This window comes from Engystomops pustulosus, chromosome 1 (genome assembly GCF_040894005.1).
Source record: "Engystomops pustulosus chromosome 1, aEngPut4.maternal, whole genome shotgun sequence".
NCBI classification, from domain to species: Eukaryota; Metazoa; Chordata; class Amphibia; order Anura; family Leptodactylidae; genus Engystomops; species Engystomops pustulosus.
In genome coordinates this window covers 190,158,714-190,173,485 of record NC_092411.1, presented here as the reverse complement: position 1 = coordinate 190,173,485, position 14,772 = coordinate 190,158,714, and the positions used below count along the sequence as shown (strand labels likewise).

The 14,772-nt window shown below is 38.6% G+C and overlaps 1 protein-coding gene across 7 annotated transcripts in view; it reads left to right on the top strand.

Moving 5' to 3' along the window:
* WDFY3 (WD repeat and FYVE domain containing 3) overlaps positions 1-14,772 on the top strand; it is a 152,676-nt gene that overhangs the window by 96,417 nt on the left and 41,487 nt on the right. For 5 of the 7 annotated variants that reach the window (XM_072116048.1, XM_072115996.1, XM_072116013.1 and 2 more), the window contains 13 exons: positions 641-752; positions 1,654-1,844; positions 4,270-4,422; positions 4,765-4,838; positions 6,064-6,225; positions 6,327-6,421; positions 6,602-6,722; positions 7,118-7,335; positions 8,158-8,393; positions 9,355-9,489; positions 9,619-9,798; positions 12,426-12,659; positions 14,662-14,761. In XM_072116048.1, coding sequence (XP_071972149.1) covers positions 641-752; positions 1,654-1,844; positions 4,270-4,422; positions 4,765-4,838; positions 6,064-6,225; positions 6,327-6,421; positions 6,602-6,722; positions 7,118-7,335; positions 8,158-8,393; positions 9,355-9,489; positions 9,619-9,798; positions 12,426-12,659; positions 14,662-14,761 — 2,011 coding nt within the window. The remainder of the gene's footprint in view (positions 1-640; positions 753-1,653; positions 1,845-4,269; positions 4,423-4,764; positions 4,839-6,063; positions 6,226-6,326; positions 6,422-6,601; positions 6,723-7,117; positions 7,336-8,157; positions 8,394-9,354; positions 9,490-9,618; positions 9,799-12,425; positions 12,660-14,661; positions 14,762-14,772) is intronic. The other 2 variants (XM_072116004.1, XM_072116022.1) reach the window with 2 other exon arrangements.

Here is a 14,772-nt window from a genome sequence, read left to right as displayed (position 1 = left end):
CGTCATCAGAAGTCGCAAAACATGACACCACCCACAGCTCCATACACCAAAGTATGAAAAAGTTATTAGCGCAAGAACACGGCAAAATGAAGAATTTTTTTTCTGTACAGGAGGTTTTAATTTTTGTAAATGTATGAAAATATTATAAAACCTATACAAATTTGGTATCCCCGTGATCGTATTGACCCAATGAATGAAATAGACATGTCATTTGGGGTGCACAGTGAAAGCTGTAAAAACCAAGCCCACAAGAAATGGGGCAAATGTGTTTTTTCATCATTTTCACTGCATTTAGAATTTTTTTCCCGCTTCCCAGTACACGGCATGGAATATTTAATACCATCACTACGAAGTGCAATTTGTTACGCAGAAAATAAGCCATCACACAGCTCTGTACATGGAAAAATAAAAAAGTTATAGATTTTTGAAGGTGGGGAGTGAAAAATAAAAACGCAAAAACGAAAAAGGGCCTGGTCCTTAAGGGGTTAAACTAAGGGACACTTCTGCAGGTTTCTGAGCTGCTTAGGGTTTAGTGATATTACATTACTAGGTTTAGAAAGCTGTTATTTAAATTTGTCATGGAATATATAGCAAATATCTGTAAATATAAGATTTATTTGTATTATTACTTTGTTATTAGTTGGCAATATCATCTCATGAAAATGCCACCCCGGTGAAGCTGTTGCATAACTCAGCTGGACATTTAAATGGACCTGCTCGGACAATAGGTGCAGCACTCATAGGCTACCTAGGTAAGATTTTTTTGATTTATTCATCAAATATAGGATAACAGTTTCTGTATCTTGTGTATCTTTTCCCAGGATCAGTTTTTCTTAAGTTGATTATTTGTCCATTTTACATGAATACAGACTGTAACCTGTCTTGCCTTTACTTTGCTGCTATCAAATGGTTTAAAGAGGTATTCTTATCTGGGTATTTACTTTTAATTAAATCCATCTGCTAAGTATATACATTTCTTCATTTGAGTTTAATTAAAAAATATGTGCTTGTATGAAGATAATTTCCCATAAACGTAGAAGGACATAGCTATCCTTGGATCGCTGCTGGAGCGATTGCACAAAGAAACAAATAGTTTTTGCATAGGAAATGGCCAGTTAATGGATGTGCCTGAGTCTTCCTGTGGTAATCTAGGTAGTTTGGTGCCTCAATGGCGCTTGTCTGACCACTGCTGCCAGAATGCTGAGGTGGTCGTATCCAAGGACAATTATCTTGTTTTTAAGGGACACAGAGTCACGTGTATGTGAAATTATATTCACACAGATCCTTTTTTTTTTTTTTTTTTTTTGACATCCAATTGAAGAAATTTGTGTATATGGCAGTTGAATTAGGGTTAATTAATTGTGAACGTTCAGATGGGAATAGTCCTTTTTGTGAAATTGGAAGTCGCTCCATCCCTTGTTTCATTGAGTTATCCCTAAGCTACATAGATCACCATAATTTGCTTTGTTGGTGTCCTGACTTACCACTTCCAATTTTCTTTAACTTTCCATTGATTTCTACCAAAATAAAACTGCCAATACTTTTTGATTATGGAATCTTAGTTCACTGTGGAAATGTTTTTCCAGTTTACATTCTACATTACATTCTATAATTTGTGCTGGTTTTATTTGACTGTAATATGTTTTACTTTAGGAGTGAGAACATTTGTCCCCAAACCTGTGGCCACGACCTTGCAGTATATTGGAGGTGCTGCTGCTATTCTTGGTTTGGTAGCTATGGCCTCTGATGTAGAAGGTCTCTACGCAGCAGTCAAGGCCCTTGTATGCGTGGTAAAAAGCAATCCGTTGGCCAGCAAAGAAATGGAAAGGATCAAAGGTTACCAGGTAGTTGGTGATACAAAACGAATGGGCTGTTAGCAATAAATAATATATGCTTTGTGTATGAACTACATAATTGTTTTGATAAAAATGTTTTAACAAATATATTAAACTATTTAGCATAATATGCAAAATAATATAATAATACACAAATATGCCAGTAGGATAAACCCTTGTCTGTTCAGTATCTTTTATTCTCATCAACTTACACATATGTATTCTTCGCTCAACCTTGTAAGCATTTTTTTTAAAATGGTGGGAGCAAGTGTCAGGCAGGCACCCCTGGGGGCAGCATATGGAACAAAGGATGCAGCATTTTGTTTTCGGTGCCTCTAATTTTTTTCAGATTATTATGGATTTCAGTTTCTGATTCTACCACCATAATACATGATAACAAAACGTATTACACATTGTACCTTACAACATCGTGTTACCAGACCTAGACAAAATGGGATTCACATTTTGAGGACTGCGTATCATAAAATCATAATTTTGTTTGTTCCTTGTTAGACGGAGGTGGACTGCTGATAAATGTAATGGATATGGCTTATTTCACTGTTCTGAGTGAATGATGTATTTCAACATAAATGAAAATTATATCCAAGTTATCCCAGAATAAGACCTTATGGTAGGAGCCATCCAGTTGGCTGTGTGAGAATGAAAGAAAGCTTTAAATATATGCTGTTGGTAAACAGTTAACAGTACAACAATACTGTATTGTATTATAGTCAGAATCTTTACATTTTGTGAAATTATAATTTGTCTATGGTTTTCCGCAGATCAATAACACTGTATTAGTGCTGGCATGGCTTTAGGACTCATTTGACATTGAGTAACTGAAACAGGGACATTTCCGTAATTATTCTGAAACTGATGATGCCGCAGCTGTTGCTAAATAAAAATATGTATGCTTTGTAGGCGAAGGAAATATTCAATTTTACAAAATGTAGGATTTACATATTCCAGCAAATTTTTAGCTTTAGGCTAGACGCATTCATCATACCTTCATAGGAAATAAAATGACTTCTTCTCATACTGAAAGCTGGTTGTCGCTCACAAGAGTTGGTCATTTCAAGGTTGCTGTAATTTATAGGTTAATTGGGTTCATGTTGTATATTTCACCTGGGAATATTTATATGTTATCATTGTGATGTGCTGGGATAGTGGTTAAGAGCCTGGCAGACACCAGCATAGGTATTGTACTGTATACACATACAGCAGTAGGAACGGATAATTTTAAGGCTTGGAGTGAGGAATACAAAGGTAGGTAGATCAAGAAGGGAGTAATGCTGGCAGTGGCGTAACAATCGCAGGGTGCGACCGCGTGCGGCCCTTTGTGGGGAGGGGATGCACAGCCGAGTCATAATTCACATAATTCCGGGCCCCTCCATCTGTGTCTATACTTCCCTGAACGCTGATCTGCCCAAAGTCCGCCCGCTCAGCACAGACTCCCCCTGCCCCCTTCCCACTGCCCGAACTCCGTGCCGGCATGTATTTTGTGATGTAAAATGGTGTAGAAGTGGCGTTTTGGACATTTGGCTATGTTATGGGTTCACCGCCGGTATTAACCATTTTTATATTTTGCTAGATCTGGCATTTTGGGACGCAGCGATACCTAACGTGTTTGTGATTTTTACTTTTTATTTAGTTTTATGTCAGTTCTAAGGAAAGGGAGGTGATTTGAGTTTTTAGGTTTTTTCAGTATATGGCATTTTTACATAGGATTCATTACAGTACTGGCGCATTGTAATGAATCTCCATAAGCCATTTAGCAGGCCCGAGGCTGTCATGGCGACCAATCGCAGCTCCTGATGATTTCACGGGGAGCAGCAATCTCAAGAAAGATGGTAGCGCCTACGAAATCAATGCTAGCACCAATTGTGGGTATTGGCAGTGGTTGTTTGCTGCAATATGCAGTGAACCAAACCTCCTGTATGAAGAGGGATCACCCCGTGCACTTCATAACCCTTCGTAGAGCTGTACGGTGCAGAGTGTGAAGGAGATACAAGTATAAAATGTGTGTAATTGTATAAACATGTTTGTACAAATATGTATATATTTTTTTCAGGGAAGGGGGGTCCCATGCAGAAGTTTTCCATGGGGCCCTGCCTCTCCTAGTTAGGCCACTGAATGCTGCCAAAAGTGAAGTCCACTTCAAGCTGAAGCCATGTCATTAAATTGAGATCCGTTTATATTATTCTTTGGCCAGAGAGATATGTGCTCCAAATAAGATCAATATGCCTTCGAAGTACACTATGCAAAAAGTTATATTTTTCAATGTCTTATTATATGCTTTTTGTGCTCCCTACGGTGAGGTTTTCATTATTGATTTCAAGAGTTTTGCAGATTTTGTAAAATATTCATGTATTAAACATGAATCCCATACATGTTGTAATTTAGTAGATGCATTCATGTAATTGTGTTTTTCTAGCTTCTTGCCATGTTGCTGAAGAAGAAAAGAGGTCTTCTCAACAGCCACATTTTACACCTCACATTTTCTTTGGTCGGGACGGTGGACAGTGGTCATGAAACATCCATTATACCCAACTCAACTGCTTTCCAAGACCTGCTCTGTGATTTTGAGGTTAGAGTCTTTTATCAAACTTTCTTTAAAATCATAACAATGGAGAACTAATTGCTAACTAAACTGCAGAAACCCCAAAATTTCCAAGAAGGATGGTGTCTCAGTATGAAGGCAAAATGAACAGAGATTTGAATGAAGCGGTCAGAAATGGCTATTCACTTATTTGCTTTTGCCAAACTCACTGTAAAAGAAGGGATTGGTTTGTAACTCAGTATAAAAATCTGCATCCAAGTCCCACCAAAAACCAGAAAAAAAGAAACAAAATCTCTACATCTTCAACATGGGAAAAAACGTGGGAACTATGCATTGACTTATATCTCTATGTCCTTCTATGTGTTTTAGGTCTGGCTCCATGCACCCTATGAACTCCACCTTTCACTGTTTGAGCATTTTATTGAGCTTCTCACTGAATCAAGGTACATTAGGTCTAAAAGTTTTTTCAAGAAAATTACATGTTATTACAATTAAAGGTGGTCACTTCTTGGTTGGAAGCAGAACTTTAAACCCGTTGGAGTAGAAGCTGCTTTATCAAAGTCTGTCAATTTCCCTGGACCCAACTCTGGACACCATAGAAAATTGCTCTTTTTTAGGTAGTTGTGGCTCAGTATTTTCCCTTCCATCCTGTTTGATGCCCATATGTCTTCATTGGGCCAGGAGTGGTGTACAAGAAAAACAAAAACCTCTGAGGTGGTAAATAGATGGTGCGGCTGTGTTACGGCCAGCTGCATTAACTAAAGGGCTATTCCCACAAGATTCTTAAATATACTCATGATAACATAGTAACACGTTCTCTAATTCACTGTTATTAACAAAAATACAGCATTTCACAGATAAAATTCCAACCTGTCTTTATTAGTCCAATTTTGATGCCTGGATCCGGACGTAAATCTTCTGACTATTGTCTGGCAGGGCAGATTTTTCTCATTAATAGCTTCTCCTGTCTGCATGGCTGCAGTGTTATCTGCCCCCTGCCCCTCCGTCCTATGTTACCAGCTCAGACATAGGCACTTGCTTCCAGCAAGCAGCATTGCGCAGAGACTTACTTTACAAGCTACAGACAGATAAGGTCTTTATAGCAGAGCTGACTTTGTATTTTATTGATTAGATGACGGAGCAGGGCTGAGCTTGTCATTGTATTTTATATTCATCTCATGGATCATCTCTCTTCACTGATCGGTCTCATCTCTCTTTTTCTATGTGTTCAGAAGCTAATTAAAAGTGTAAGGTCATGGCAGCATCATCTATTCACAAGCTGAATGCTTGATTTTTGTTTTCCTTATGTTTTTTTCATTAAATGTGGTCCGTATTATGCCACATATCTTTTTATATCTTGATCCAGAAGGGAAGTCAAAAGATCTTTTGTGCTCATTCCCCAAATCCCACTATATGTGCAATATTTCATTGGTAAACCAATCAAGGGTCATTGCTTCCATCTCCCATAAGGTGACATTAGGTAGACATTCTTTTGGCCTTCCCACCGGGGCTAAAATATTTTTGACCAGTCACAAAACTTCAGATGCCATTTTAATTTTAGTTCTGTCATGTATTCTTGTTGGATATAACGAAATTATACAGGAATTCTTAGACCATGAGAAATACATTGTATTGCATTGTATTGAGTTGTACTATTTCTTATTGCAGCGAAGCCGCAAAGAATGCCAAACTCATGAGGGAATTCCAGCTAATACCCAAGCTGCTACTGACACTGCGAGACATGTCTCTGTCCCAACCCACCTTATCTGCCATCAGCAATGTCTTAAGTTACCTCCTACAAGGTTTCCCAAATAACAATGACCTGCTCAGGTAATGTGGTAAAATATTATTACACTTAGGCTTATCCTATACATTGTCAGTAAAATGGAGTCATTAGATGATTTGCAGACATAACATTTTTCCTTTTGCAGGTTTGGACAGTTTATCTCATCCACGCTACCAACCTTTGCTGTATGTGAGAAGTTTGTTGTAATGGAGGTTAATAATGAGGAGAAGTTAGAGCCAGGTGAGGGGAATAGCTGTGCTGTCATAGGTGGCATGCTTTATCCTATTATTCCATGGAAGCTGGCCAGTGCATGTTCCAATACAAACAAAACATCTCATTGAACAGTCTATGCTTTTCTGAACTTTACAGTGTATCAATTCTCTGCCTCTAAATGCACTTTGTATTTGTTCCTATTATAAGGAACAGAGGATGACTTTGGAGGACTCGTCTCTGCCAATCTTATTCTTCTCAGAAATAGACTATTGGATATGCTGCTGAAACTGCTTTACACTACAAAGGAAAAGACCACAGTGAATCTTCAGTAAGTAGTCTGTGATGGGCTACGTTAAACATGGTGTATCTGTGAACAGCCTGTGTTTGCTCTTAGCATCCAATCTGGTCTGTGTAAGACTGTGATACCCATCACTACAACCAACTATTGATGCCCACTAATTCATAACATGCAAATATTATCTGATGCCCTTTTACAAAATCCTAAAACATAGAGGAATAAAAATTTCCTAAGAAATGGGCAGTGATGTTTCTAGAAAGACGCTTGTAACCCTAGACTTTCTGTATTCTGTCCAATAATGACACTGAAAGATGGATGAGAAGCTACAGCTGTCAGTAAAGAACCGGTTAGATGGTTGATCCGTCTTGTGATGGGCTGATTTATCTGTTGATTTATTAACATCATTTTACCCTTATTACCCTTAGGGCTTGTGAAGAATTGGTCAAGACTCTTGGCTTTGATTGGGTCATCATGTTCATGGAGGAACATCTACATTCAACGACAGTGACTGCAGCCATGAGGATTTTGGTTGTACTCTTGAGCAATCAGCCAATCCTCTTTAAATTTAAGGAAGGTGTCAGTGGGGGAGGATGGCTGGAACAAACAGATTCTGTGTTGACCAACAAAATTGGGACAGTACTAGGTAAATAATATGCTAATTGTGCATTACTGTCAATGGGGCATTCATTGTATAGACTCCTGGAATACCAAGTTTCTGTCTTCAGAGACTTGATGTGAAAACTAAGTGCCAGTTATAACGTTTTCAAGTTTCAAGGGATTTTTGAGGTCAGGATCTAATTCTAGGCCATCTTTGCAATAAATCAATACTATCAGATTGATAGAGGTCTCATAATGGAACCTTAATTCATTTGTCTACTTGCTATCTACTCTGCAGTAGCTGTGTAGGGTATTGCTGATGCAGCCCATTCAAGGACATTGGCATTAGAAAGGTACAACTTTTGTCCAATCATTATAGGCTCTTCGTACAAATGACTGAGAGGGTTCTTAGATTCAGAACTTTTAATAATCAAATGTCCAGACCATTAATATTGTGGCCATGAATAAGGATGTAGCCTTCATCCGAAACGCGTAGGCTTGTACTTTTTGACTTATCGCCATCCGTGTCCTTGTTTTTATCTTTTGTATGACATATCAGAAGATTTCAATAAAATATTCAAAAGTTTTTACTACTACCACTGGAGTTGAGCGTACTTCCCTTGAGCCGATTTGTATTAATATTGTGCTCCTGAATTCTAACCAAAGCACATAAGGCCTGTAAATATTTGGGTTTTAGTTGCAGAACTTGCATAAAAATTGTCATTTGACATTGTATAATGTGCTTTGAGAATTACAATAAGGGAAGTCTATTTTCTGCATTTGGATTAGGAAACTGTATATTAACAATCTCTATTTTAAGGTTACATAATGTGTTCAGAGCTCTGAGAGTCCCTGTTTTTCCCTGCAGGCTTCAATGTTGGAAGGAGTGCTGGAGGCAGGTCCACACTCAGGGAGATTAACCGTGATGCTTGTCATTTCCCTGGCTTTCCCGTTCTTCAGTCTCTTCTCCCCAAGCACACCAATGTACCAGCACTTTACTTTCTGCTCATGGCACTGTTCCTGCAGCAGCCAGTCACTGAACTGCCTGAAAACTTGCAGGTCAGTGCGCCTGTCACCAGCAACCGAAGTAACCGGGGTTGCCAGGTAGGAATTAACCAGTAAGACAAGTATGTGTTTGTCGTTCTTCTAGATAAGACACCACACTCTTTTAGAGTTGAAGGGTTTTAAGGTTGATGAAAAGTTGTAAAATGACTGCGAATCCATTTTTATTCCATCCGATGATAACCTCTTTATGCTAGCATAGTTATCAACAGCCTAAGTTTTCCTGGACTGTCCAAGGTTTTCATTAATAATCCTGGGCAATGGCTGACTAGCTTGAAAAGGGCTATGGTTTCTTGTTAGTCGGCATTGATAAAGAAAAAAGGAATGGACATCACCTTGAAAGGAATTTCTAGCCTGCAGCAATAAAAATAAGAACAGAAAACCTGCCCATGGATGTACACATTACACACGGATGTAACACATTTAGTATCTAGCAGCTGCTCGGCTAGTATATAGACCTCTTACCAAGGTGTTACTTTTAACAATGATCAAGCAGGCACCTTACACTGGGTCATGTCTAGCCAAGGAATGGTTATTATTGATTGTGTTGATGACGTGTTACAAGCAGGAGATTAACTCAAATCCATAAGCCTCTTTTCCCAAATAGGGCAGCTACTTTTCACAATGTTCCCCTCAATTTTTATCTTTGCTCATGATGCATTTTGAGCGTTTACCTCAAGGGCATTTTAGTGTTTTCTATCTGTCCTAGAATAAAGTGCACTTACCTGCCCCATATATTCGCCAAATACCATGGGATGTTAATACATATCAATCCACCTCTGGCCATAAGCTTTCACGTTACTACACTCTGTGATTTGGCACAATCAATACCAATACCCTTAGTTGGCACAGTTGTAGTTTTTTATGTATTTTTTTTTTTTTACAATGGCTTTAAGCTGCTGATACGTAACCCATGATTTGCCAGCCGGCAAAGTTTGGTTGGATTCCAATCTCTTTGTGTTAAAGGGGCCAAAAAATATAAGACAATGTATTTCTTTCTTAGTTCGACCTGGATTCGATCTGGTCCTTCATCTTTGGAGTGCCTGCATCCAGCGGGAATGTGTTCTCCTCTATCCACAATGTTTGCACAGAAGCTGCATTGCTGTTACTGGGCATGCTCAGGACAATGCTGAATTCTGTAAGTGTTATTTGATGTTATATAGTTTATTATACTATTCACTATTTTAACCATATATATATATATATTAAAATACTCTGTAACAGTCTTTGTCCCAATAATATATTCATTTGTCCTTTTTAAATACAGCCATGGCAGTCTGAGGAAGAAGGTTCCTGGCTCCGGGAGTATCCAGTGACATTGATGCAGTTCTTCCGCTACCTCTATCACAATGTTCCAGATTTGGCCCCGATGTGGATCAGCCCTGATTTCCTTTGTTCCCTGGCATCCACAGTGTTCCCCTTTAACATTCGGCCATACTCTGAAATGGTAATGAGCAATTATTTGCATTGACCCTTTTAATCTCTCACTGATTCATCACACCACATCATCAGTTCCCATTATTACACAAATTTGCAACCCAGAATGGTCAAACACAAGTAAATTAGAGGTTTTAGCCAGAGTGTGGCAATATTGGGGAAGCTTTCTAAAACTGCCTCAAAAACAAAACTGTCTTTGTTGACATTAGAAACCAATCATAACTCAAATATAAATTTGTGGTTGTGCTGGAAGAATTGTCTTCTGTGATTCGGCTAGACAGTTTTCAGAAATGTATTAATGGAAATGTCATTTTTCTATTCAGCTGTGGCAGCCATTTTTGGATAAGTGAAGTGTGGCCATATTGGTTGTCACATTTTTATTGTCTTTTCAATAATTAACGACCATCAGTTATTTTTTCAGCACGTTGTCGTGATTGTATTATCTTTCTTACCTTGAAGCATATGCACATAAATTTGGTGGTGTGAGTAAATCTCATGTTGACATTCATCAACAAAGCTAATGAGCAAATGGGGACAAAGAAGCAATTAGTGAAGCAATTGGCCTTGATACGTGTTTGTATCTGTAGCTTAGTGTAAAATGGCACCAAACAGAACCCCTTCCCTTCAGGTAGAACCTTGGATGTCACATTACAGCTGGGTTCTTTTCATTAGCACCAATGTACCTGACATTTGTATTATAACTGTAGATCATTGCATCTGTAGGTGTAAATTCTTACTGACAGGTGAGAAGAGCACCAGCTCAATCTAGGTTAATAAATACCTGATGTACGTTACAAATAGTAATCTTTAACTATGATTATAAATTAATAATTAATAAAGAAATACATAAAATAAATTTTCCTATTTAGAAAACAGATTAAAGGAAATCTACCATGAAAAGTTAAGAATGATCAACCAGGGAATCTTTTTATATTTGTTACCCATGGCCCTTTTGGTTTATTAGAAGAATTTTAAAGTTGATTTTAGAAGGAAGGAGACATGAATAACAAATATAAGTTCCTGGGTCTCTGAGTAAGTGTCCCTAATATATCATACTTGATATTGACGGTAGATTTCCTGTCAGACGCCCTCTGTTTCAAATCCTAATCTCTAGTTAGTGGAGAGTGGCCGCGAAGAGCTGCCTCTAGCAATAAATTATTGTTTTGCTGTCTTTTACTCAAATTGATTTGTTTTTATTGGGTTTTCATAGATGACAAATGCCACCATGGGGGCCCTGGTTTCCATTTTGATGATAAGAATAGAGTTGCAAGCAGTTTTTATAAGCCCAGCTTCTTATGGAGGCATATAAACATGGCCTTAGATGGTAATACTTAAATATTTAGTGCTGTATACAGGATTATATGTATTTTTTATTACTTAATGCCATCTGTGCATTTTGCATTGTGAGGATCATGTATTGCTGATGGATGTGTTCTGTGACCTTGATAATGAGAGAAATGAATCATTGTTCTGTGATTTGATGAGCGGCCCTTACTTTACACACAAGCACTATTGGAAGTATACACCTATTGTGCAGACATTTTACAGAGCGTATAAAGATGTCTTTGTGCCACTGATGAGTGTATGACAGATGGAGCTGAATAGGCCTCCTAGGATAGGAGGCTGCTTGTACACGGTTTTTAGCAGGCCTTTGCTTATTGTGTCACCGAGCTGTGTTATCTTGTTCATCTGCCTTATGTTTGCCGGGTCTCGGGTGCCAAATAGTAGCATATTGCAGGTGGCTTCTATAAGGAGTTTCCATCTCTATATTCAAAGCTAATTTTCTGTCACCGCCATATTGTCATGGATCCCCGATTTATTTCTGTATATCATATAATATGTTTGATGTGGACTGCTAAAAGTAGGTGTGTGAGGCCATGATTTAAGTGCAAGAGGAACAGAGGTTACAGTCTCTTTTGGATACTAATACTAAAGATTCAATGTCCCTTCTGACAGTGGAGAAAACAGATGGCATTTCAGCAGCTTTCTATGTAGAAGAGTAAGGCTACATTCAGACGGCCGTATCGGGGACATATATACGGCCGATATACGTCCCCCATAGACAGTAATGGGCATACGGTGCCCTACGGGAGCGGTATGGTTCAGCACACGTGCGCCACCATACCAGTCCATACCCCGTGAAAAGATAGGACATGTCCTATGTTTTCACGGCATACGGCGCCGTGCGCCATATATCCCTATGGAGAGGGGCGGGGGTCTGAATCCAGCCTAATAGAAGGGAAATTTATCATCAAGTTTCTGAGGTAAAACTGTTCTAGTTGCCCATGGAAACCAATCAGAACTCAGCTTTCATTTTATAAACAGCTGTGGAAAAGTGAAAGCTGAACTCTGGTAGGTTGCCATAGGCAACTATAACAGTTCTGCTCTAAGAGACTTATGATAAATCTCCCCCTATATAGTGTATATTGTGAAATCATAGGGCACGATGGGTGGATAATGTACTGATTTGGGAACTGCCAGCTAAGCCCCATGCTGTGATGGATGCTCGGTTACCACATCTACTCTTGAGCCTTCACAAAATCTTGTCAAAAAACAAATCGTATATGAGTTTTTGCATGTAGCAAACCTGCAGTAGCCACTATTTTGCTCTAATGAAAAAAAATCTTGATTTTCTAGGTCACTGACCTTGATGATGAAGTGGGGTCCCCTGCAGAAGAATTCAAAGCCTTTGCATCAGACTCTGGAATGAACAGAAGCCAATCTGAGTACTGTAATGTCGGCTCAAAAACTTACCTTACCAGCCACCCTGCCAAGAAGTTTGTGTTTGATTTTATGAGAGTCCTTGTGATTGAGAACCTCTGTCTGACTCCCGCCAGCAAACAGACGCCTTTGATAGACCTACTGTTAGAGGTAATCTGCTGACTCTGGGGTTGTGGCATTCTTAGTCTTTCAATAATCCATAAATAAATTAATGAAAGGTTTTAAAAAATTTTTAAATATGCAGTAAAATTCTTGTAGTTTATGGTATTATCCTTCCATTGTACAGTACTTAAATTTTGGTGAGTTGTCTTTTACCATTTGGAAAGATTTTTATGGTCTAGCACATGCTCTTATCTCTCATGACATGTTGGTTTTAGTTAATACTTCCCTGTTCCCTAATAAAGGGAATCTGTATGAGAAGATTTAGCTTTACATAGAAAAAATGTTTGATACTCTATATCCGAATGAACTGCAAGGGGAGGAGAAAATCACACAGAGCTGACCATTCCTGGCTTCATACTGTTCCCACAGATTAGTACAGAATCATACAATCCCCCCTTCAGCTGCCCCCCCCCCAGTGTAATGATGTATCTATGCCACACAGTTCTATTTCTGTGTTATGTTGAATCTACCTGAATATAGAAGGATGTCATTGTGACCTAGTCACTATCCAGCAAAAAAGGTTGGTGTCCCAATTTGGCTTAAATCCTCATGGCTGGTTCCTGTGTATTGTAGAGGATCCTTTCATAAGTAATACCTTCTACAAATGAATAAATTGACAGCCGATGGTTAGTAATTGGTAAGGGGTCGACAAGTGGTAATCGCTTGTATAAACTCAAGATCTTCTTTATTACTAGTGGTTGGTCTGTGTCTGGACTATTTTATTAATAAAAGTTTTAGTTAAACTTTAAATTAATTTATGGGTAGTCCCAACTCACTCATAAGTATACATAGCAAAGTGTTTTCAAAGATACAATACCTTTTACTTTGCATTTCCATTGAAACACATGCGATCAGTAACGGTCACCAGTGATTTGCCAGGAGAAGCTTTAGTGTTTTATGACAGTGTAGTAAACGAATTGTAAAGGTTGTACTGGTAATGTCAATACAAAATACTACACTAAATAGTAAAATTTAGGGCTCATGTAAACGGGTGTATTTGATGTCCGTATGCAATCCTTTTTTTACGGATGGCAAACGGACCCACTGTTTCCAATGGGTCTGTTCACATGTCCATTTTTTTTCATAGATTTGCAGACAGTGAGAAAAAAATAGCAACATGCATTATTTTGTCTCATATGTGGACCACGTACATCCATAGAAGTCAATGGATCCGCAAAAATAATGGATGGCACATGCATGACATCCGTATGTTGCAACCAACTGGGCAGGGCAAGAAGCAGATAACAATCCCATCCGCTTTTTTTTTGCATATGTGAAGGCTTACGGATAGCTCAGCGCCCACGCCTATCTGAATGAACCCTTATTTTTTTTGTCTTATACTTTTTTATTCATTTAATTTAAGTGTATAATATGCTTAATATATTACCTCTATTATAATAATCTCCACTAATCCCATAGTTTAGTGGATTGAAGCTCTGTCCTGTTTCTCTATGGCAGGTGGAGTGTGGAGGTTGTGGGTTCAAATCCCAGGCTGGGCAAAATATTATTGAATTAAATAGAGACCTTGTGTCTGGGGAATCCCTGGAAGATGTAGAGACCATATATGGACAGATGGTGATATAGTCCTGATGACTTGGTCCCTGCTCTGCTGCCAACCCAGCACCAAAAACTGCATCTAAAAAAGTGAACGTGTGAACGCACCCACAATCTGACCTGTCGTTTTCTTCCAGCCAACCCATATGTGTGCTAAGATTTGGAAAAGGTCTTTATCTACTATGACCCACAGCTGATAATTTGCACTTCTGGACTTAACCTAAAAAGTCCCCACCTTTAAATAAACTTTTTATGCATTCTTTCTAAAATTCTGTATATTTGAAACATTTTTAGAACTTGAATTGTCAGAGTCCTCTTCATTAGTTAGTGTGAAATTGCAAATGTAGAATGCTGAGAAAACAAGAAAAAAAATCTGCTTCACCTGCTATAAATACATTTGTGTCCCATATTCATCCTGACAATAATTGTTTTGCAGGCTTCTCCTGAACGATCTACAAGAGCTCAGCAGAAGGAATTCCAGACCTACATATTGGACAGTGTCATGGACCATCTACTGGCTGCTGATGTTCTCTTAGGTATCTACACC